This window comes from Hyperolius riggenbachi, chromosome 7 (genome assembly GCF_040937935.1).
Source record: "Hyperolius riggenbachi isolate aHypRig1 chromosome 7, aHypRig1.pri, whole genome shotgun sequence".
Classification (NCBI taxonomy): domain Eukaryota; kingdom Metazoa; phylum Chordata; class Amphibia; order Anura; family Hyperoliidae; genus Hyperolius; species Hyperolius riggenbachi.
The window spans coordinates 80,445,380-80,468,761 of NC_090652.1; the positions used below are offsets into that span (position 1 = coordinate 80,445,380).

The following is a 23,382-nucleotide window of genomic DNA, read 5'->3' on the forward strand; positions in this document are numbered from 1 at the left end:
CCCGCCCCTCTCACTCTTCCTTCACAGAGGGGCGGGCAGAGGCGGCGATCCGCCGCAAGATCGCCGCGATTGACGTCAGGAGGGGCAGAGCTGAAGCTGAAAGCTCTGCCCCTTCCAGGAAATGCAGGCGAATTGCCTGATGGGGGAATTGGGGGCTCTGTAGCCCTCATTTTGCGGCGGGGACAGGCGGATTGCCTATGGGAGCACTGAAGCGAACAAAAGTAGTTCGCTTTAGTGTCTTGCCGGCGTGGGCCGCAAATCAATGTAACGAGGGCCGCAAATGGCCCGCGGGCTGCCAGTTTGAGACCCCTACATTGAATTCAATATAAAAAAAAAAAATTGGTTGCAAAATTAATTGAAACACTTTTTGCACGGAAATCCTGGGGAAATTGAACGCCAGGGTGGTTAATAACTAAAAGACGTTGTTCTCAATACAGTGTTCAGTGACCTAAACGTTGTCAGCGCCTACGCTGTCACCATTCACTGATTGGAATCCCCATTTAGGAATGTCCGTTACATCGGACATGTCATCATAATATTGTTATTATGACATTGCAAACATGGCCTAGTCTAGTGTCTGTACAAAAGTTTGCAGGTTGGGAAAATGCCATCGGTAACTGCAGCGGATGGAGCAGACACTGGACAGAATGCACAAGTCATTAGTCTGTTCTCTGTAGAGTAAACCAGCCCTAAGGATAGCAAAATATTGGTGCCTATTACACTGCTAAGGATTGAATTTGTAAACTGAGACCTCGAGCCTGGACAGAACTGGTTTATCGTCACATGAGATCCCCTTATAAATTTGCGGATTTTGATGGATTTGTTGGACACAGAATGTAAACGTGGCCATACATTAGCCGATCTGCCACCAGATCGACCATTAGATGTGATCAGAGAGGCATCTTTTGCCTGCCTGTACCCGTAGCAGTTGATTTCATTCTGAAATCTGTTCCTAGTGTGTGGCACACATCAGATAGATTCCTGTCAAATTCGACTTGACAGGCATCTGACAGAAATCTATCTGATGGTCGAATCTGCTGCAAATCTATAAGTGTATGAACCCCTTTAAGGACCGTAGCTTACACCCCCCTAGTGACCAGGCTATTTTTTACAATTTTGGGCTCTGCAGCTGTATGTGCTTTTCTGCCCACCAACAGAGCATTCTGTTGGCGGGCTCTGATCACTCCCCCAATGTTTGTTTGTTTATTTTTTTTATGTATTTATTTATTTATATTTTTTTAAATAAATGTATATTTTTTTGTATTTTTTTTCCTCTCCCTCCCTTCCCCCCGCCAGCCAATGACAGCGATCGGCTGTCTTAGGCATGAGCCTATGACAACCGATTGCTCCTGAGCCTCCCAGGGGGACAGCTGAGTGACACTGCTGTCCCCAGTACAGCGCTGTAAAGACGTTGGTTTCGCCATTGGAGCTCCGTCATTCAAGCGGAAATCCGCGCGCATTGACTCGTGCAATCTCCTGCAAAACACGCCCTCAGGACTTGATGCCAATTGGCATGATGCGGTCGTATAGTGGTTAATACTCTTGAAACTGGCCTATAAGGTTGTTTTGTGACTAAAACTACATTTGTTTTGTGTACAGTATATTACCTAGGGCTGGATTTGTACATTTTACAGCCCAAGGTCAACTGTCACCAGACGCCCCCTGGTCAAATGCATCTCAAACCACCCTAATACCCCCACCCCTCCTGCGCCAGCAGCTTGTCACTTGCCCCTCTCTCTCTCTCTCTCTCTCTCTCTCTCTCTCTCTCTCTCTCTCTCTCTCTCTCTCTCTCTCTCTCTCTCTCTCTCTCTCTCTCTCTTCTCTCTCTCTCTCTTTCTTCTCTCTCTCTCTCTCTCTCTCTCTCTCTCTCTCTCTCTCTCTCTCTCTCGCCCGCATCGTCATGTGGCGTGTCACAAGATGATGCCGAGGGGGGAGATGTCCGGCGGAGCAGTTGATCAAGTTTCAGAGCAGTAGCTTGACAGAGGTGAGTGACAGGTTGCTGCTCACTAGCTCCGCTCGGCACTCCCACTCTGCAATGCCGGCACAGAGTCCCGATGTTCGCAGATGGCGGCCGCGGACCAGCTGGGTTTGTGTGTGCTAGCTGCTGGCATGTTGACTACTTGAGTGGCGGCTGTCTCTTATGGCTATCTCTTATGGCACCCTAGGCACTGGCCTGTGTGGCCTTACTACAAATCTGGGCCTGATATTACTGGTAGATATCTATGATCTTAACCTATTAGTCACCAAATGAAACGTGTAGAAAATAAAGCTGATTGGGGAAAAAAACAAAATGTAATGTGAGATGATGCTTATGTGTGTGTCCCCGTTGTAGACTGGCTTCCCTGAAGACGAAGATGCCCTTGTATATGTGCAAGTTTGGGGAATACAATGAAGCAGCGAATTTCCTGATTCAGAAGAGGGGAATGCTGTGGCCTCTGGCCAAAGATTTAACACCAGCCCAGTATGAGTTCTACCTCACAATGCTGCAGACAAGAAGCTGTCCTCCTGGCATCGAGCTTGAGGCAGGAGAATTGTGGGTTCCATGTAATGGTAAGAGACATGTGATCTTAAAGGATACCCGAAGTGACATGTGACATGATGCGATAGACATGGGTATGTACAGTGCTTAGCATACAAATAACTATTCTGTGTTCCTTTTTTTTCTTTCTCTGCCTGGAAGAGTTAAATATCAGGTATGTGTGTGGCTGACTCAGTCCTGACTCAGACAGGAAGTGACTACAATGTGACCCTCGCTGATAAGAAATTCCAACTATAAAACACTTACCTAGCAGAAAATAGTTTCTGAGAGCAGAAAAGAAATAAAAAGGGTCAATAGTTCATAATTTTAGCTCTGGCATACTTCAATGAATGTGTAACTGATGCAACGGATGTGTAACTGAGCAAAAACAGTAAAACTTAAAAAGTAGATTTAAACCTAAAATAAAACTGTGGAATATCTTAAGTTATTTTTAGGAGAAGGAAGATGGATACAATGGGTTATTTCATTAGTTGATTTTCGCTTCGGGTGTCCTTTAAGCAGATATGTGCTGTCAGATAGGCTTAGGTTGGCCTTAAAGCTGACCTGAACTCAGAACTTCCTCTCTGCTCTAAAAGGTAAGCAATAGCATAATAGCCTTTAAAGAAAAACATTTTTGTTACAGCTATAACAAATCCTGCAATAGATCTGCAGTGTGTCTATTTCCTGTTTTCATGGAAGCAGACATGAGGTTAACATCCTCTGTTTACAAATTACCTGCTCCGCCGAGGCAGTCAGCTGACACAGCTGAGAGATCAGCTGTGGTAAGTCACAGATGAGGGGGAATTAGACAGGCAAAACTCTCTAAATACATACAGGGTGCATTTCTCTGTTTTCCTTCTGTCCTTTGCAAGAGTTCAGGTCCACTTTAAGTGCAAGTATTGTAAAGATACGGATCTACAGGTGGGACTTGGGAAGGAGGAGTTACACAGATTTCCCAGTTAGGTCATGCTGTGCCAATAATACGTCCAAAAAGGAACCTAAAAGTTGCCTTGATTTTCAGGGACACAAAGAAAGGATCAGCATATTCATTAACTGAGCAGAAGTTATGCATTTTTGGAGCACCTCCTTATTGTGTATGTATATAGCACTCACATCTTCTGCAGCACTTTACAAAGTATATAGTCATGTCACTGACTGTCCTCAGAGAAGCTCACTATCTAATCTCTACCATAGTCGTAGTTTTTTGGCCCTGTCATAGATTGAGGCCAATTTTGGTGGGAAGACTTTTAACTTGTATGTATATCTTTGGGATGTGGAGGAAACTGGAGTGGCCTGGGGAAACCCATGCTAACATGCGCTTCTTGCTGTTCCTGTAATTTTTTTCCTGAAGGAGTGGACCCATAGTCCATAATACACTTGACACCGCATACCACTAGCACCACATGAAACATCCAGCCTGCACTCAGAGCTACATGGTAGGGCTCTGGCTCTCATTACAGCTGGTGTCTAGATTGGGTGATGTCACTTTACCGGTTTCCATGCACTTTAATTTGTAATTTGGACTGCATGTTTTTTTCAGCTCTTTCCTGTCCTATTGTCCAGTCACTTTGCCTTTTGTTGTATAGCTTTCTTATTAACCTTTCTAATACAGTTAAAGCGGACCCAAATCAAACATTTTTGTTAATTCAAAATATTTAGTTGCACCACTCTGACACATACAAAGATAAATAAACACTCCTTCAAGCCTGTGAGCATTTCAGTGCATGCTTTTCACCCTTCTCTTTTTTCATAACTAGTGTTCTACAGGGGGCAGCCATTAGCAATTCCTCCTTTGCTGGACACCACCTACTCCACCAGTTTGCCAGATTCTGTCCCGGCAATATGAAAGGAAGGGAGGGGTTCGTCCAATAAATGTAAAATATTTTATATTTGTCATCATGCAGCTGTAAAAAGGCTGCTATTGATTGTTATTTAGAAAATAGATTTTATTTCTGAAATCTTGTATTTTTAATTTGGGTCCACTTTAAGTCCGTAATATCCAGCACAGGCAGAGATTGTTAAGATACATAAAAAAAACAGATACTCTCCTAAGGAGAAGGAAGGCTTTGGGTCCTATAGAGGCGTCCTGTTCCTCATGGTCCCTGCGTTCCAGCGATAGCACCCTGGTTTGAATCCCCCACCATAGGAAGCTTCGGAGTGCTCCCAGCGAAGGCGGCTCTGTACTGCGCCTGAGCGAGAGCATGCAGGTGCAGTATGGAGCCCCCTGTCTTCGGGAATACTCGGGCTCGCGAAGACTTCCAAAGCCTCTCGCGGTGGCAGAGAGCAGTATTCAACCGATCAGTCAAATACTGCTACCGTGGGAGCCAGCACTGGAACGCGGGGACCGTAGGAGGAATGGGAAGGCTCTGTAGGACCCAAGAGCCGTCTCCTTCTTTGGGTGAGTATCTGCGGGGTTTTTTTTTGTTTGTTTGGTTTTTTTTGTAGCTTAAAGGTCAACTTAAGCGAGAGGTATATGGAGCAATACCAGTTGTCTGGTAGTCCAGCTGGTCTATTAACAAGCAGGCCGCTTGACAAAAATGTCAAACATCTGATCTGCTGCATGCTTGTTCAGGGTATACGGCAAGTATTAGAGGCAGAGGATCCGCAGGACAGCCAGGTAACTGGTATTGCTTAAAAAGAAATAAATATGACAGCCGCCATATACCTCTCACTACAGTTGTCCTTTAACATTCACTTGCTGAAGGGAAAAAAAATGATGATATAATGAATTGGTTGTGTAGTACGGATAATTACTAGAACATTAGTAGCAAAGAAAATATTCTCATATTTTTATTTTCAGTTTTATAGTTTTTTTTGTTTTGTTTGTTTTTAAATAACATTGCGTCATTCTCTAATATTTGCTGTTTACACACTACTCAGTTCAAAAGTTCACTAGCCTGCTCTGTAAAATAATTTAGAGTGCTGTTCTCTGCAAAAGAAAAAACAATACAGTGCCAGACAGTTGAGATAATTAGCTCAGAAGACAGAGCTCTCTGAGACTTTGAAAGTCATGGAGCTCAATGGCTAATTTGCATAGATAACATGGAGTTTCTTAAAGTGAATGGGAACTGCATTTAAAAATATGAGACAGATACTTACCCAAGGAGAGGGAAGGCTCTGGGTCTTATAGAGCCTTCCCGCTCCTCTCCTGGTCCCGTCGTTCCAGTGCTGGCTCGCCCGGTAGCAGTATTTTACTAAATTAGTCAAATACCGCTTTACCCGGCCGAAGGAGGCTTCAGAAGCCTTCAGGGAGCATGAGTGCTCCTGAAGAAGGGCGGCCCTGTACTGCGTCTGCGCAAGCACGCTCTCTTGCACGCTCACGCCTGTGCAGTATGGAGCCGCACGTCTTTGGGGGGACACGGCTCCTGAAGACTTCCAAATACCCTTTCGGCGGGGGATTGAAACGGGGGGGCAGCACAGGATAGAGAGCACCGAGAAAGGAGACGGAAGGCTGTATACAACCCAGAGCCTTCCCTCTCCTTAGGTAAGTATTTGCTTCATTTTTTTTAAAATGCGGTTCCCATTCACTTTAACTCTTTCTGTACTGGAAACAATATTACACTTACCGGTATGTCTCTGCTTCTAATGTTTTATTTCTTAGCTGTACTACACAACCAATTCATTACGGTGTATCATAATTATTTTTTTTTTCCGCTTCAGTGTCTCTTTAAGCACCTTGGTCTTGACAGGTCATTCATTTTTGAGGTAAAACATGCCTTGTGATGCTGTCTGTTACCTTTTGTTCTAGGCTTGTATATTGTGTTATGCCGTGTATGATCCGTTGTGGCTGATCACTTCGGTCCTACGACGGGCGATAGCTCTGTTCTCTCCACTTTACCCCGTCATCTGACATTACTTCCAAGCTGCTCCTCCCTATCCTCTCTCTCCCATAGAGCAGAACATGTCAGCTGCACAACCTCTGCCCTGCTCTTTTTCTGACAGATCAGATCCTTATACCCGTCAAGTGATGATGATGGACCGTGTGCATGGGCCTTATCTGATCAGATTAGCAGCATTTTAGCGTGGTGATGATGCTCTCTTGAGTTTCCATCCTGATTGATGATGCATTTTGGATTGCTTTATATTATTGGCCCAAATTGATGCAATATTTGTAGTAGTAGTGATGATGATGTCTAGGAGAACTCACGGAGAAGCATGTGATCAGTCTTGTCAGGTGATAGATTTGCAAAGCTTCGATTTGCTGTGATCACATCCTGCTTTAGCACATGATCATGACTAGCAAATCTGAGATGATTTCTCCTAGTCCTGACCATCCCTATGTCCTGAGGAGGCGTGGTCACTCGTGACACAGCTATTGGCCCAGGCAGCCTTTGTGTTTTGTTGCAATCTATGCACTGTGCTTGAATAAAGTATGGATTGGCTTGGAGTGCTGGATTCTGTCTTTCTTATCACATGACATTTTATACTTTGGCAGGTGACAGAATAAAGAAGGGGTTGCTACTGCGGACAGCCCTCCGAATTCTCTACTGCAATGGCAAGCTGCAGCTTGAGGTCAGAAACCTGTTCTCCATTGTTTTCTGTGCTGTATCTGCAGAACTAACTATTCAGGTTATTTGTAGCCTGTGATTTATTTTAGTGATGGCATATTTATTTAGCATTTTTAATTAGAGTTGAACTATATACTACAGTTTATGAAAACCAACTTCTTGACAGTTGTGTACTTGTGCCTTGAGAGCCTCCAATCTCGGACGCATGCTGAGCAGCAGACTAGGGCCCTGTTCACACTCAGGCGCTTTCAGATGACACTTGGCTGATTTTTGTGGCAATTAGCAAAGCACTGTAGCACATGTAATCCTATGAGATTACTCACACTGTGGTGATTACAGTGCGATTGCCATTTCTGACTATTGAAAACGCTTCATGCAGCATTTTCAAGGCTATTACATTGCGATTCTCATTCACTGGAATGAGAAGCGCAAAACGCAATTGGGAAAAAATCGCAAAACCTCTCAATGCAAAATGGCAGTTGCCAGGCGCACCTGAACTGACAGCAGTGGTTCTCTAACTAGTTTATGCGAGGGAGAGGTCTCTGATGGGTGAGGTGTGAGATGCTGCTATGCACTGGGAAGTGGAGGAGGATTCGGGAAGTCCCTAACATGATGTGGAGGGTCGGCGGTTCGTATCAGTGGGCGTTGGTAAGTCGGGGACTCCCTGTATTTGGAATATAAGATGCAGTGACGCCCCATTTTTGGTGCGTCTTGTGTTCTAAAAAATACGCTTTATCACAAATAATTATTGATATGTACCGTGTATGTCATGTTCTTCTGTGTAACAAGATGTCTTGTGTACTGTATGTAACGGCCTCAATTCACTAAGCAGTTTAGACTAGTCTACTGATGGTTTGTAGTCTGCTGATGGTTTGGTCACTGCATGAAAGAGGAATTCATTAGCACCAAATGTTTTAGACCTGGTCTAAACCATTTGGTAATTAGGTTGGTAAAGCAGTGGAAATTATCAAAAGATGCAATTCACAAACAAGTAGCTATGACTGACATCCTTCTCTGATGAGCTCTCCTCTGCATACAATTAAACTCCTGCATAATGAATTCAAAAGGTTCCACCATCACATCTAAAATACCTCACAGAATTACTTTACCTACAAATATCAGCTGGTCTAATCTCTGTCACAAAAAGTGGGCGTGGTTACTCCTTGTTTGTCTTTGTGAATTGTGTAATTAGTGAATGTTAGACCAGTTCTAAAACATTACGCCAAATTATCAGTAGACTAAAAACCATCTGCGGACTAGTGTAAACTTCTTAGTGAATTGAGGCCAAAGTAGTGATTTTGCCACTTTTTTGTTTTGTTTTGTTTTATTTAGCCAAAATGTTGGAGCAGTCTGGTCCGTGTGTGGACTTTATGTGACACCGTGTCAAATGACGGGAAGCTTATGGCAAGACGTATCGGGGAACCTGATAAATATTTTCAGAGGGTAGGCTTATTTTTTAAAACTATCACTTGAGATCTTTATACGCTTTTTTTGTTTTAATTTTGCATGGAATTTCCCTAGGTGGTGATGGATGTGTCACTTTCCATATTGGATGAGTTGCAAGCACGATGTAACGTAAACCTTCCTGACCACTTTCACCAGGTACGCTGTTTCATCGTATTTTATTCTACACCCCTGGGGGCTTTTTATTTATTTATTTTGTGTGTTGGTTGAATATATTGTCTGGAGTAGAGCATTTCTCCCTGGCATCACCTCTCTGTCTTGATCACAACTTGTGCCAGGCACATGTATAATATACCGATATCCAATACATAATAAATCAAAAATCAAAGTAATGAAACGTTTTGTGAAATGGACACAAAAATGGTGCCATATCCTGATCTTTTTTAAATGTAGCATAATGTGCCAATGGCGATAAGGACTGGCAACACAAGGGACCACGGTGATGTAGTTTGTGATATGTGAAGGCACAAGGGATACAATGGGAGCCTAATCTGGAGTCGTGTTTTTTAAAGGATACCCGAAGTGACATGTGACATGATGATAGACATGTGTATGTACAGCGCCAAGCACACAAATAACTATGCTGTGTTCCTTTTTTTCTTTCTCTGCCTGAAAGAGTTAAATATCAGGTATGTAAGTGGCTGACTCAGTCCTGACTCAGACAGGAAGTGACTACAGCGTGACCCTCACTGATTAGAAATTCCAACTACAAAACACTTTCCTAGCAGAAAATGGCTTCTGAGAGCAGGAAAGAGATAAAAAGGGGAACGATCCTCTGGCCTCCCGCTGCGGCTCTCTTCCCTTTCTCGGGGCGCGTTCACGTTCCCATCGCCTAGAGCGTCGTGCACAGACGCAGTAGAGATTTTCTAGTACTGGTACAGGATACTACTGTCAAAATGAACAATTGTCATCTTTGAATGTAAGCCAATACCTAAACAGTTTTTAATTATTTTATCTTTTTGGGCGCATCCAGTTACTAGTTACCTGTGTATTTTGACATACTTGGTCAGTTTATCATGTTGAAATGTTCCAAAAAAATAAATAAAGTTGCTGTTGCTTGACCTATTTGTAGTGGCTGCCCAGGCTCTGCATCATCTACCTTGTGACATCACTCCACACTCACCTTCCCCTGGCTGCATAGACAAATGGACTGATTTGTGGGTGGAATGTGGGCGTGGAGAAAGCCATTACAGTCAGGTCATGCTTCAGTAACTGCACAATTTGACACCAGGGAATTCTCTGGTGGCTGGATAGTGTACTGGTTAATGGCACCTCTTCTGACATACGAGCCCAGGGTTCGAGTCTCAGCTCTTCCTATTCAGTAAGCAGTCCTTCAGCAAGACTCCCCAACACTGCTACTGCCTACTGAGCGCACACAGAGTGGCTGCAGCTCTCAAGGCTCATACACACATCAGACTATAGTCTTTGGAAAATGAAAGATCACAGACCAATCTTACCACCCTTCATGTAGTATGAGAGCCATACCTTCACAGTCTTTTCTATGGAGCTGAACTCCCCATCAGAAAAAAATCTTTGCAAGATGCTGCACACACAGATGCTGTACAGACACAAAAGATCAGTATCTGCAAAAGGTCTGTTCCTGCCAAAGATATGTTCCTGCAAATTGCATTCATAGTCTATGAGATCTGCAGATCGTCATACACACCTTGTGTAACTGACATTCATCTGCAGATCAGACAATAATCTGCAGATCTGAAAATCCATCCTGATGGATCTGATCTGCAGATGAATGTCTGTTAAGCAATGTGTGTATGATGATCTGCAGATCTCATAGACTATGAATGCATTTTGCAGGAACGGATCTTTTGCAGGAACAGATCGTTTGCAGGTACTGATCTTTTGAATGTGTACAGCATCTTTGTGTGCAGCATCTTGCAAAGATTTCTTTCTGATGGGGAGTTCAGCTCCATAGAATAGACTGTGTGGGTATGGCTCTCATACTACATGAAGGGTGGTAAGATTGGTCTGTGATCTTTCATTTTCCAAAGACTATGGTCTGATGTGTGTATGTGGCCTCAAAAAGCTTTGAGTCTGACGGGGAAAGTGTGATACAAATGTTAGAGTTATTATTACTCTGTTATGTTGAGGAGGGGAAGAATTCTGATGGCACTGAGTGTAACTACAGTCATAGTGTTAAATGCTGCTGTACTCTTTGTTAACCATTTCCTCACCACAGGGTCACTTTAACCACTTCCCTACCACAGGTTATTTCCCCTTAAAGGAAGATACGTCCAGGCAAAAATAAAAAAAAATCCACTTACCTGGGGCTTCCTCCAGCCCCTGGCAGTCGCCCTGTGCCCTCGCCCAGCTCCTGGTCTTCTCCGCTGCAGAAGCCGACCTGGCCAGGTCGGCTTCTTATGCGCTCCACTGCTGACGTCATCAGGATTGCAATGCGCAAGCGCAGAACTACTGCACTTGCACAGTACAGTCCTGATGACGTCAGCAGTGGAGCGCAGAAGAAGGCCGACATGGCGAGGTCGGCTTCTGCAGCAGAGAAGACCAGGAGCTGGGCGAGGGCACAGGACGGCTGCCATGGGCTGGAGGAAGCCCCAGGTAAGTTAATTTTTGTGTTTTTTTTTTTACTTGTTTTTGCCTGGACGTTTTCTTTAAAATCACTGCAATTTTCACATATCCTACTCCTCCTGTTCATTCACCAATAAATGTATTGCTACTTATTACCTTGAAATGATCTATACAGTACCGGTAGTCCCCGGTTAACGAACGAGATAGGGACTGTAGGTTCGTTCTTAACCTGAATCTGTTTTTAAGTCGGAACACTGTGCCATCTCTGCTCCCTGTACCTCTTCTGTGCCTCCAGTGTCCCCCACTGTGTTTTACCTCTGCCCTCTGTACCTGCTTATACAAGTTTAAAGGCCATTTTTCTTTGAATTTTTCAATACAAGTCCAATTTGAAAAAAAATAAAAATCAGGGGCTTGTTCCCATGGAAACACTGAATCCATGCCATTTGTATCAGCGGCTTGTTCGTAAGTCGGGCGTTTGTAAGTCGGGGACTACCTGTATATTGTTTTTTCCCCCACAAATTAAGCTTTCTTTGTGTGGTATTTTTTGCAAGAATTATTTTATATGTATTTTAAAGGAAAACATAAAAAAAAATCATTATTATTGTATTGTATATAAACCCACACATTTTATTTGCCTATGTGTCCCAGTTATAACAACATTTAAATTATGTCTAGTGCAATATATAGCTACAATATTTTATTTGGAAATAAAGGTGTTTTCTGTTTAATGTTTTTTGATACTCTGTCAATAATTAAAGGGACTCCGAGCAGTGCAGAAAGTATGGAAAGATGCATATCATTTTAAAGCTCTCTTTCTCCTCTTTCCAATGATATATAAACCACCGCCCTACGCCTTTTAGTTTTCGCTATTTTCGCGATTGAAATTGCCGCGGCCGCGAATTCGATTGCGAAAATAGTGAAAACTAAAAGGCATAGGGCGACGATTTAGGTGTCGTCAGAAAGAGGAGAAAGAGAGCTTTAAAATGATATCCATCTTTGCATAGTTATATTGTATTACACAGGGCGACTTTTTCTCAAAGTCAGCAGCTCCATTCAGCAGAAAAAGTCGCCCTGTGTAATACAATGTAACTATGGAAAGATGGATATCATTTTAAAGCTCTCTTTCTGGCGACACCTAAATCGTCGCCCTACGCCTTTTAGTTTTCACTATTTTCGCGATCGAAGTCGCGGTTGCGGCAATTTCGATCGCAAAAATAGCGAAAACTAAAAGGCGTAGGGTGGTGGTTTATATATCATTGGAAAGAGGAGAAATAGAGCTTTAAAATGATATGCATCTTTTCATAGTTTCTGCTCTGCTCGGAGTCCCTTTTAAAAGCTCTTATTTGCAAAAAATAACAGTAATATGCCATAATTACAAACCTTTACTTCAGGTTCTGTGGTTTTTACCCCTCAAAGCGGACCAGAGATGAAAAACTAACTAAAGCAAGTAACTTTTCTATATATCTTATCTAAAGTTTAGATACTTTACACAGCAAATCTAGCTGCAAACCGCTTCAACAGTTTGATTATTTATTCCTGTGATACAATGAGGGCAGCCATGTTCTGTTTGTCACATTACACACAGGCAAGCTGATGGCATCTCCAGCCCTGAGCCTGTGAAACCTTAACTCCCCTCTGCCTCTGAAATCTCTGGCTAGTAACCTTCTCCTCCTCCTGCCCAGACTGAGCTCCCATAAGCCCTTGCTACATGAGTCTGATAATGTTAAGGCACTCTGAAGCTGTGGGCATGGCTTGTTTAGTTTCTAGGAAATTAGAGTATTAAAACAAATTTAAAAAAAAGTATTTGGCTTGAGGAATGCCCTATAAACTATATAAAAGGAACACAATTTTGCAATGAGTAAAAGTTTATCTCTGCTCCACTTTAAGGTTCCTGACAATTTTGGCATATTAGCTTTGTCGCTTTTGATGCAGCAATAACTTGTTACTACATATGCCATCACAGTGATACATATCATATATGCCATCACAGTGATACATATATACAGTCTAATCTTTCTTGGGGTAGTAGTTTTTTTTTTTTTTTTAAGGTAATGCTTAAATTCATGGGCAAGAATTTTTTTTTTCATGTTTCCTCCTTCCTAACTTTTACATTACAAGGACCCCAGTACTGTATAGATGCATTGCTAGGCAGCAACATTTCGATGCATCTATACAGCACTGGGGCCCTGAGCTGTCGCCATAGTGATCGCATCCGATCGCTGTGGGCGGCAGCCATTACAGGCGGCTACAAATTGTAAGGCCAAGTATAGGTGACACAAGGAGTTAATTAGTTTGGGAGGGGTTAAAAATACCCCTACAAAAAATAAATAAATGAAGCAGTTTTTTAATTTTACACTCACTTAAAATAAACTTTTTTTTTTTTTCACTGTAACTTTGTGTGAGCAGTCATTCACAATGGGATTAGTGCATGAGTGTGCACGACCGACGGGGGCATGTGCATGCTCGCACACGATCGCGGCGGCGGTTTTTAATGTTGGACGTAAGTCTTACGTCCAGGAACCTTAAAGGAATTGTCAGGCAAAAAAAAAAAGTTTCACTTACCTGGGGCTTCTACCAGCCCCATGCAGCCATCCTGTGCCCTCGTAGTTACTCACTGCTGCTCCGGTCCCCCTCCACCAGCTAGTTTCGTGTTTGCCGGCCTTGGGGTCGGGGGGCCGCATTGCGTAAATCTTTACGCATTCCCGCTGGTGCAGGAACAGTAACACATACGTTTTTACGCGTTACTGATTCAACACGTAAAAATGTATGTGTTACTGTTCCTGCACCAGCGGGAATGTATAAAAATGTACGCAATGCGGCCCGCCGACCCCGAGGTCGGCAAAAACGAAACTAGCTGGCGGAGGGGGACCGGAGCAGCAGTGAGTGACTACGAGGGCACAGGATGGCTGCATGGGGCTGGTAGAAGCCCCAGGTAAGTGAAATTCATATTTATTTATTTTTTGCCTGATAATTCCTTTGTGATTAAAAAAAGTGCAGTCCCCAAGGTAACTATTTTTTGTATTTTTTTTTTTTTTTATTATTATTATTTTGTTTTAATGCTTTCACTTTTTTTTTTTTACTTCTTACATGTGCTTTATTTCGGCAACTATGGGGTGTATAAGAGGTCAATAACTAAAAGGGGATTTGTTTTTTTAATGTCAATGTATTTTAAATGTCTTTTTACTTTTTGTCCACTAGAGGTCCCCACACTGTATCCTGTGTACTGCGATCAGTACACAGGAAGTAATGTGTATATACTTTTTACTTTCATTTTGTAAATAACCAACGGCATCTCGCTGATGCTGGTGATCATTCACTACAAGCAACTCGATTGGCTTTGGGTGCACATGTTCCCATTCACCGAAGGCAGAACAGTGGTTGGCAAGCACTCGTGCGATCGATAGTGAGAAAAGAAAACAGACGCATATCTATGCCCTCCGATCTCCAAGTGAAGTTTTTATGGGTATAGTTAGGAACCGGTTAAACAAAGAGACTGGAAATGTGACTTCTATAATAGCTGTAAACTGTTGCTTGCCTGGCCGCCCAAAAGTTGAGTGTGTGGCACTGGCCAGGCACCAATACAATGTCATGATTTTTTGGGTAGCGTTGTGGGTGGGCTATTCATACATACGTTCTGGGGTCAGGTCTGTACACATAGGGGTTTGCTTACAAATCTGGCCCCAGAGAGGGGCATACTGGTGTCTGCTTACAAATCTGGCCCCAGAGAGGGGCATAGTGGTGTCCCGACGCATTTTGCACAATAAAGCTACTGCTACCGCAAGTGGGACATGGATAAATTGGTGCCAGGCCATTGGGTGTGCCGTATACCAAACTTTGGCAGGATGGTATTAAAGATCATTTTTTTTTTATAGCTATTATGGAGGCCTGGGCAAGGGTGGAGGGAATTGTTACAAATTTTGACACCAGTCGTAGAGATGGAAGTGGTATAATTGGGGTGAGGAGAGGTCGGCAGGGCCACATGGGCGTGGCCACTACAGCACTCTGGTTGACATTATTGCAGAGTGATTAAAGAGTGGCTGAGCCCAAACACGGTGGAAAGTAAGGGATTCTTTTCCCATGGTTTTTTATGCCAAAAAAGAAAACAATTTTATTTTAACACAGATTCCCTTCACTGCACAGTTAACTCGCCTCTGCTTTTCCTTTCAGTCCAATTGGCTTGCAGCAGAGTATATCCTCATCGTTCAAGCTATTACCCGCTTTATGATGTCATCAGGTGCTGCCAAACAAATGTTGGAACTTGTCTTAGCCTTTGGGGTAGGTTCAATAGAACGTACATATGCATTCATTTATTTTATTATTGCGCCAAAAAATTGATTACAGTTCATTTTGTACTGGAGACAATAGTTTAGTGCATGGATGTGCTGCTGTTTGTCACATGACATGCTCATGATACATCCATCAGTAATGCCTTGCACACACATAGTGCAATTTCCAGTCAGATTGACGCTCAAACCGTTAATTTCCAACAGGTCCGATCTGATTTCCAATGGTTTTTCTGATTGATTTTGTATATAAAAGGGATCCTAAAACCTTTTAGAAATCAGATTGGACCTGCAGGAAACTATCATTTCGACCGTCTGTCTGATGGGAAATTGCATGGTGTGTACCAGGCATAAAGGAAATGGCACTGTGTAAAGCCCATCTACACGATACGATTCTTTGTGCAATTCGATTACGATTCTATTTACGATCCGATTAAATCCGGCATGTCCGATCGGGATTCAATTCGATTCAGTTCGATTGCCATTGTTTTGCAATAGCAAATTGAATTGAATCGAATCAAATCCCGATCGGACATGTTTGGTTTAATCGGATCGTAAATAGAATCTTAATCGAATCGCACAAAGAATCGTATCGTGTAGATTGGGCTTCAGGCATTGTTCTCCCCAGGCTCTTATCAGCTCACCACCTCTTATGCTGTAAGAAGAGTTGCGCACAGAAGCCCTGCATTCTCTCGTCTTGCCCCACCCAGCTACTTTTACATGCCACCCGGCTGGAAAAAAAATTCTAGGGAGAGCACTGATAAGGGAAGTTGGTAGTGAGAAGGGGTATGGATGCTACCACCTTAACGCCTTAAATGCGACTTGCCTGGCAGTTGTGCAGATTTTTTGCCTTTGATACTTAGTCATTGACCCAGAATAAGGATGCAGATCTTGTGGTTGGTCTTCTGTAAGTAAGCTTGTTGCAAGTTACTGTAACATAAGTTATTAAAATGCTAGGGGTTAGTCTGTCAAAAACCTGAGCGGTTCATGCCTTTTTCATGATTGCTAACTCAGTAAAGGATCAGCCCTTAAAGCGTTACTATCATATAAATCCGGCATAGTGGGGTCTGAACTCTCTATAACCGTAATTATAGATTGACGGTATACCTTGAAATGAATCAGAGCACTCAGTATATGATTGTATATAAAAAATTGTATTTGCTTATCATACAGCATATATACAAAATATGAACAGTTCCAAGTAGTGTTTCCTTCTAACAGTATTCCATCTCATCAAGGCTTTAGAGCCAAGCAATCCTCAATCTTCTACGTACATTCAAAAAAAGAATATAACAGTTGTGTTATGTAGAATAAGATCAAAAGTAGTCTCATCTGTACCGATAGCTGTGTATATAATAGCCGTGTAAAACTTATAGTAATCTTCTTAAAGAAATAGCATAAAAAATAGCTTCTAAAAAAACTTGCTAACATCTTAACAGAACATAATGCTGAAAAATTAATAAAGTAAATCACTAGAATATTAAGCATATTACCCCTTCTCTGTCATCTCATCAGCATCTAGAACCATGTGTGGGAAGGTAGCTTCTGCCTCATGTGTCTTCTCAGGAGATTGTTGGGCTTCTGCAAACTATGAGCTTTCAGCCCCTACTTTTATAGGGATAGGAAGCAATATGGCTGCCTAATCTGGAATTTCCCTGAATCCCAGGTTCTGATTGGCTAAAGCTTCCATGCGTAGCTCGCTATCTTTGACATTTAAAATACCCATAACACTTTTTTGTTTTAAATACCTTAATTATCTTAACTATGAGAATCTACGTAGGTTTGCAATGTTTACACATTCTGATTAGGTCATTTCTGACGCAGTTAATTAAAAATGGACGTCACCAGACATCTTGTCTGCTGGCTGACTTTTTTGACCCAGACATGGACTTCCAAAAACATTAAACAATGTCATTTATAACGCATTTCTGATAATATCCCCTTCTGCTAATTAGTTTTTGGAATGTGTCTGTACTTGCCCAGGTCAGGTTGACACTATAACACTGTACACAGACCTGTAAGAGCCTTCAGCAATTTAAGGCTTATTGAAGCATACAGGGCTTCTAATATACTCATTTAAATATAAAGCTTATTATATAATTCTTCTTAAAACAATTAATCATATAAGAAATAATTGCATATTAAATCTTAATAATATAAAATCATGTTCTATATATTTGCCTTTCTTATGAATAAATATATAATTTCAACTGGCAGAAGTCAGCATTTCATAACAAATAAAATTAATTTTATAAGACTATTAAACCGCCAGGTGGCATCATTTGTCCTAAATACGGGACAATACAAAAACCTTGGAACTTATTATTGATATTCCAAAGGACACAAGATTAATCCTTTAAAGAGGAGCTGTTAGGTATAAGGTCTCAGAGAAAATAAACACATATATCAGTAGCTAAAGATTGGCTGTACTTACATTACATATGCATTTCACTGTCCACGTTTGGATTTCACAGAATTTTTATATAGTATATGCAGAGAATGATGCTCCTGACAGCCCATGGCAGGTTCCATGTTTGTGAAGCCAAATGTGTCGTCATGTCCTGCCTGCTTCTGATCACAGAACAGCTCGTACAGAATAACACAGTGTGCAGTGAATATTAATGAGCCATGTGGCTAGGAACAATAGCGGACTCCTGCAGTGTACTCTGCCCCGGAGATTTATCAGTGCTGTGGCTGGACTGCGTTAGAAGCTGCTGAAACTTGATCCCGCCTTCTCCTTAGCAGCCGAGGGGAGGGCCCCAGAATGCTTTGCAGTATGGAATGCGGCTTGCGTCCTCCTTAGGAGCTTAGCTGTGCTGATAAGCACACATTAAATGTAAGAGAGATTTTTATCTTTAGTAATGTCTTTTTGGCTTCTGTCTAAACTGTTTAACACAGGAGAATAGAGGTTTAAATTAGCTTCTGCAGCCTGACAGTTACTCTTTAAAAACATAAATGGGCAAGCACCATCAACCATTCCCCAATAGTAAGGGAAAAATTATACGAGTGTGCAGAAAGGAACAAATTAATATACAAAGCTAACGAAGAACAGTAGTCCCTTTTAAATACCGCACCACTCCAACAATTGTAATCAATTCATCATCTTTATTCAACAAACATAAAAGCACTTAAAACCAATATGAGCAGCCATGTAATAATATTAAGATAACAGTCCATGATTAATGTATAAATAAATCTCCACAAAAATATCAACAAACAGTAATGCCCCTGAATAATATATATAGAGTAAAAATACTGATGTAAAAATCTACTCTGCTAAGCAAAAAAGTGATCCAGCAACAAGGACAGTGAAAAAACATGCTAAAAAGTGACCATAGTGCTTGAAGAAGAAAGACCAGTACCAACCAGATAAATTGAAAGTGATACAGTGCATATAATCAGCGTAATAACGCTGTAAATAAAGTGCAATTAACCATAACTTTATGGTTAATTGCACTTTATTTACAGCGTTATTACGCTGATTATATGCACTGTATCACTTTCAATTTATCTGGTTGGTACTGGTCTTTCTTCTTCAAGCACTATGGTCACTTTTTAGCATGTTTTTTCACTGTCCTTGTTGCTGGATCACTTTTTTGCTTAGCAGAGTAGATTTTTACATCAGTATTTTTACTCTATATATATATATATATATATATATTATTCAGGGGCATTACTGTTTGTTGATATTTTTGTGGAGATTTATTTATACATTAATCATGGACTGTTATCTTAATATTATTACATGGCTGCTCATATTGGTTTTAAGTGCTTTTATGTTTGTTGAATAAAGATGATGAATTTATTGCAATTGTTGGAGTGGTGCTGTATTTAAAAGGGACTACTGTTCTTTGTTAGCTTTGTATTCCAAAGGACAATCATAGTCAAAACATGGCATTATACGCTTGCTAATATGCGTCTCAATATTGTTACTAGCAGAATCCAGCTTTAAATGTAATTCAAAGTAATAGATTCTATTATATAGGGTTTAACAATAATTCTTTCTTTAGAAGGACTGTATTGATTAATATTTAAATTGATAATATTTATGTGTAATTAATGAGCAAATAAGATTGCCGCAGTAATGTGAGTTTAACTGGTTTCCAGTCAGTCTTTCCACAGTGCGCTTATCTTGACCTTGGCATTTGAAAGATGCCTCTAACAAAAATGTTTTGACTTCTTGTAGCTAGAATAATCTTATAGGCCTCACAGCCTGGAAAATGCTGAGATGTCACAGAGAAATATAAAGTACTCTAACTTTACAGTTCACAATGAAATTTTGCATAGAACATTAAAATTTAAAACATACACATATGACAGCTTTTCCTGCATAAATAAAACCGCTAGAATTCTGACAAGTCTATTCAATAAATGGTGCCGTGACCAAACAGATCAAATATTTATGCTGCACAAGAGAAAGGGATGTGTGCTCTGACCAGTCAACTCCTGGCTTAAATACTGGCTGCCTCAAGTGTATTGACTAATTAAAATGGCAAAGCGTTTGCATATTGCATTCGCCCACCAGAATATGCAGGATCTAAACTATCCACCTGCGCTTCCTGCAGGAGTTGGCCCACGCAATATACATTGGCCTCGATTCATAAAGCATTACCTCATGCGGTAATGCTGAAAACAGCAGACTTTACCGACCACTTAGCAAAATGTCAATTCATAAAGGCTGTTACCGCATGAAAAGCTGACATTACCGACCAAGGAGATAAATTACCGACTTGGCTGCAGTTACCGACAACACATGTCAGTAAATTGTCAGCAAATGTCAATTCATAAAGCCTTCAACATGCGGTAAGCCTGGCGGTAGTTACCGACACCTCTGGTGAGGTCTTAACAAGTTACCGACAGCTCTGATTAATGCAAAGTGCAGAGATCCGAAAGTCTGTTTGATTCATCTGTGGAGAGAGCCAAAGAGCCCTCTGTGTGAATCATTTCAGCAGCCAGGGAAAGACTGTGTGACTCATCTGTCTGAGTCATCAGTGGAAAGAGCAGTCTGTGTGAGTAATTTCTGCAGGCAGGGAAAGACTGTGTGACTCATCTGTCTGAGTCATCAGTGAGAGAGCCGTCTGTGTGATTCATTTCTGCAGGGCAAAGAGGGAATCGGGACACTGCTCTACTCTACCGCTCAATGGGCTGCGGTAATTTACCGACCTCCAAGGGCAGCTGGGGAAATCTTTATGAATTAGCACACAGACCGGGAAAATACCGAGTGCGGTATTTTCCCGACAAGATTTTTGTTATCGCACTGCTGTTTATGAATCGAGGCCATTGCATCTCAACAGGGGTGCCGCTTGTAGGCCTCCTTGTACCCCCAAGAAATGAAGGGCAGCGCAGACACCACCACAAGGCATCCATTGCCTGGGAGTGCTGCAACTGCCCCTCAGGGAGGGGGGAGCGAGAGAACATGGCCGGTACACCCCCTGGACATGGCCGGTGCCCAGGGGGGGACCACCTATACTGCACCCCAAAGGATAGATTCCCTATCTTTGCAAATTTACTTACCTGTGGTGCAAATTGCATGTCCTGGGCGCTCCTGGATAGTGCTAATGTAGCAGGAACTAATTCCCGCAGGGCAACCACTTTGCGGTATTGGTTTTAACCCTGCAAACGTTGGCATGCGAAAGCAAATGCATATTTGCATGAGCTATGTCTCGTGAGTAGCCAATTAGGCCAAATTTGCAAAGCCAGATTTGTCTGGTGTTACTTGGTTTGATGCACACATAAATTCTCTATAAAGTGTAGCCTTAATATTTAATCTGAGACATTTCTATGATTTAAAAAAACAATTTCCGTAGAGGAAGGCATTTTACAAGTCAATAGGATTGCTTAAAGAATACTTCCAGCCACCTCCTGTACTGCTGCAGGACTTACTTTCCTTGTGCAACGTAGTAGGGACACAGGTGGTGCTCCCCCTCCTTGTTAGCGCAGTTGCAGCCATGTTTCCAAAGTCTGTCAAAGCTCTTTGGAAACCTCTGCCTGCGTTGCCACGATCCACCCCCAGCTTGTTGGCCACAAATTTGGCCAAGGCTGCAGAGCTGGGGGAAGGTCGCTTCAATGCGGGTGGGTGTGGCCAGAGCCTGTGCAGATATTTGAGAAAAAAACCTATCACAGTTGCAGTTCTAAGGGGAGCGGAGTACTCAACTCAGTAGTGGGAAGCTTCTTGATGGTCCGCTAGTTGTGAGCACACATTACTCTAACAGCGCTCGTGCTATGTAGGTAATGCTATGCTGTCTGCATAAGTAATGGTAACATTTCTGTGCACTGCTTGCGCATTGTAATCTGACTGCAGTTTATTGAATCGGGCCCTACGTCGCGTCAGCACCATGTTCTCTCAGGTAACAATGGAACCTCCAGTTTATACTCCACTTGGTGTACATTAAGGTGACCACACGCGATACAATAAAGTGATCTGATTTTATGGCAATTCGGTATAAGATCTGATTTCCTAAAAAATGTAAAGTTTTTTTTTTTTCTTTCGAGCAAGAAATCCGATCGGATTTTCCACTTTATTCGATAAGTCGATTGGGAAATGGTGGATTTTTCTTATACATTTTTATGAGAATTGAATGTGGTGTGTGGTAGATTGTGTGTGTGTGTGTGTGTGTGTATGTGTATGTATATATATATATATATATATATATATATATATATATATATATATATATATATATATATATATATATATATATATATATACACATACATACATACAATTTTCTCAGTTTTGAATCATTGTCATCATAATTAAGGACTAATTGTGTGTGGTACATTGGTCAGATTTTTTAAATGTTACAATCGATCAGAACCTACTTGATTAGATTATTGCACGATCAGGAAAATTGATTGCTATTCTTGAATTGAACAGATATTTAAAAAATTGTATGATATGTGGACACCTTCAATGTATTAACCTCCTTAGCGGTATGCCTGGCACCGTCTCAAATTACAAATGTGGAATTGCACCAACCCCTTTTTTTTTTTTTTTTTTACCATTGATTGGGCCTATAGTGTAAAACAAGAAACCATACACCTAAAACCCAATACCTAGTGAAAGATCAGTGCTTATGAGATTTTTTTATTTTTTTTTACTGATTGACATTAACTAGATGTATTTTGGTGTTTTCTGTTCTGAAATAGCCGAACTTTTGGCTCTTGGGTCTTCTGATTGGAAATCTCGCTCAGATGCCAAACCTCCTCAGCCAATTCCTGGCCACCATTAGGAAGGAGCTCAATGAAGAAAAACGAGAATTTCTAGAAACGTAAGACTTTAATCTTGGGTAAATATTTTTTAGACTAGTTTGGGGCGGGCACTTTACTTCCTGTTTGTCTGGATTATGTAAAGCACAAATCACTCCATGTGTTTTATTATGCTACTTTTATTTGCTGTTCTAGGATGAATTCTCGAGGAGGGCACTATGTGTCCAGCCTAATAAGCCTGTTCCTGCTGAATTTGAATGATCGTTTGCGGCCTATCGGCTTTTTTATGATAGAAATTCTGCTGAAACATGCCTTAGAGTAAGTATCACCCCCTTCATGTTTTTCACTTGCTTGAGTAACCCCTTACGTTATGCTCCATCAATGAAGGTGATGATGGTGTTATCCATTCAGTCATATCCAACTACTGGTGATTCTATGGGTTAGCTCTCTCTATGTTGTCCGATCTTGCACCATTTCCGCCAGTTGCCTTCAGCTCAATCCTGTGTCGGCTTTGATGGTGTCAAGCCAACGAGTTCTCTGGTGGCCTTGTCGCTTTTTGCCACTGATCAGTCCTAGTATTAGATCTTTAGGAATTTGATTGCATCACGTGGCCCAAATATGAGTCCGAGTCTGGTGATCTTACCTGCCAGTGACATATCTGGTCTTATACATTCCAATACTTCTTTGTTCGTCATCCTTGCTGTCCATGGAATGTGAAGCAACCGTCACCAGCATAACAACTCAAAGGAGTCAATTTTTCTTCTATCTGCTTTTCTTAGGGTCCAACTTTCGCAGCCATACATGGTTATGGGGAAAACAATGGCATGAACCAGTCTGCATTTGGTCGTAATGCTAA

The 23,382-nt window shown here is 41.7% G+C and overlaps 1 protein-coding gene across 1 annotated transcript in view; it reads left to right on the forward strand.

Moving 5' to 3' along the window:
* The window catches only part of LOC137525565 (uncharacterized), a 76,596-nt gene that overhangs the window by 44,136 nt on the left and 9,078 nt on the right, over positions 1-23,382 (forward strand). The window contains exons 13-19 of the mRNA XM_068246702.1: positions 2,333-2,550; positions 6,954-7,030; positions 8,359-8,469; positions 8,548-8,628; positions 15,202-15,309; positions 22,467-22,588; positions 22,722-22,844. Of these exons, the coding sequence (XP_068102803.1) occupies positions 2,333-2,550; positions 6,954-7,030; positions 8,359-8,469; positions 8,548-8,628; positions 15,202-15,309; positions 22,467-22,588; positions 22,722-22,844 (840 nt within the window). The remainder of the gene's footprint in view (positions 1-2,332; positions 2,551-6,953; positions 7,031-8,358; positions 8,470-8,547; positions 8,629-15,201; positions 15,310-22,466; positions 22,589-22,721; positions 22,845-23,382) is intronic.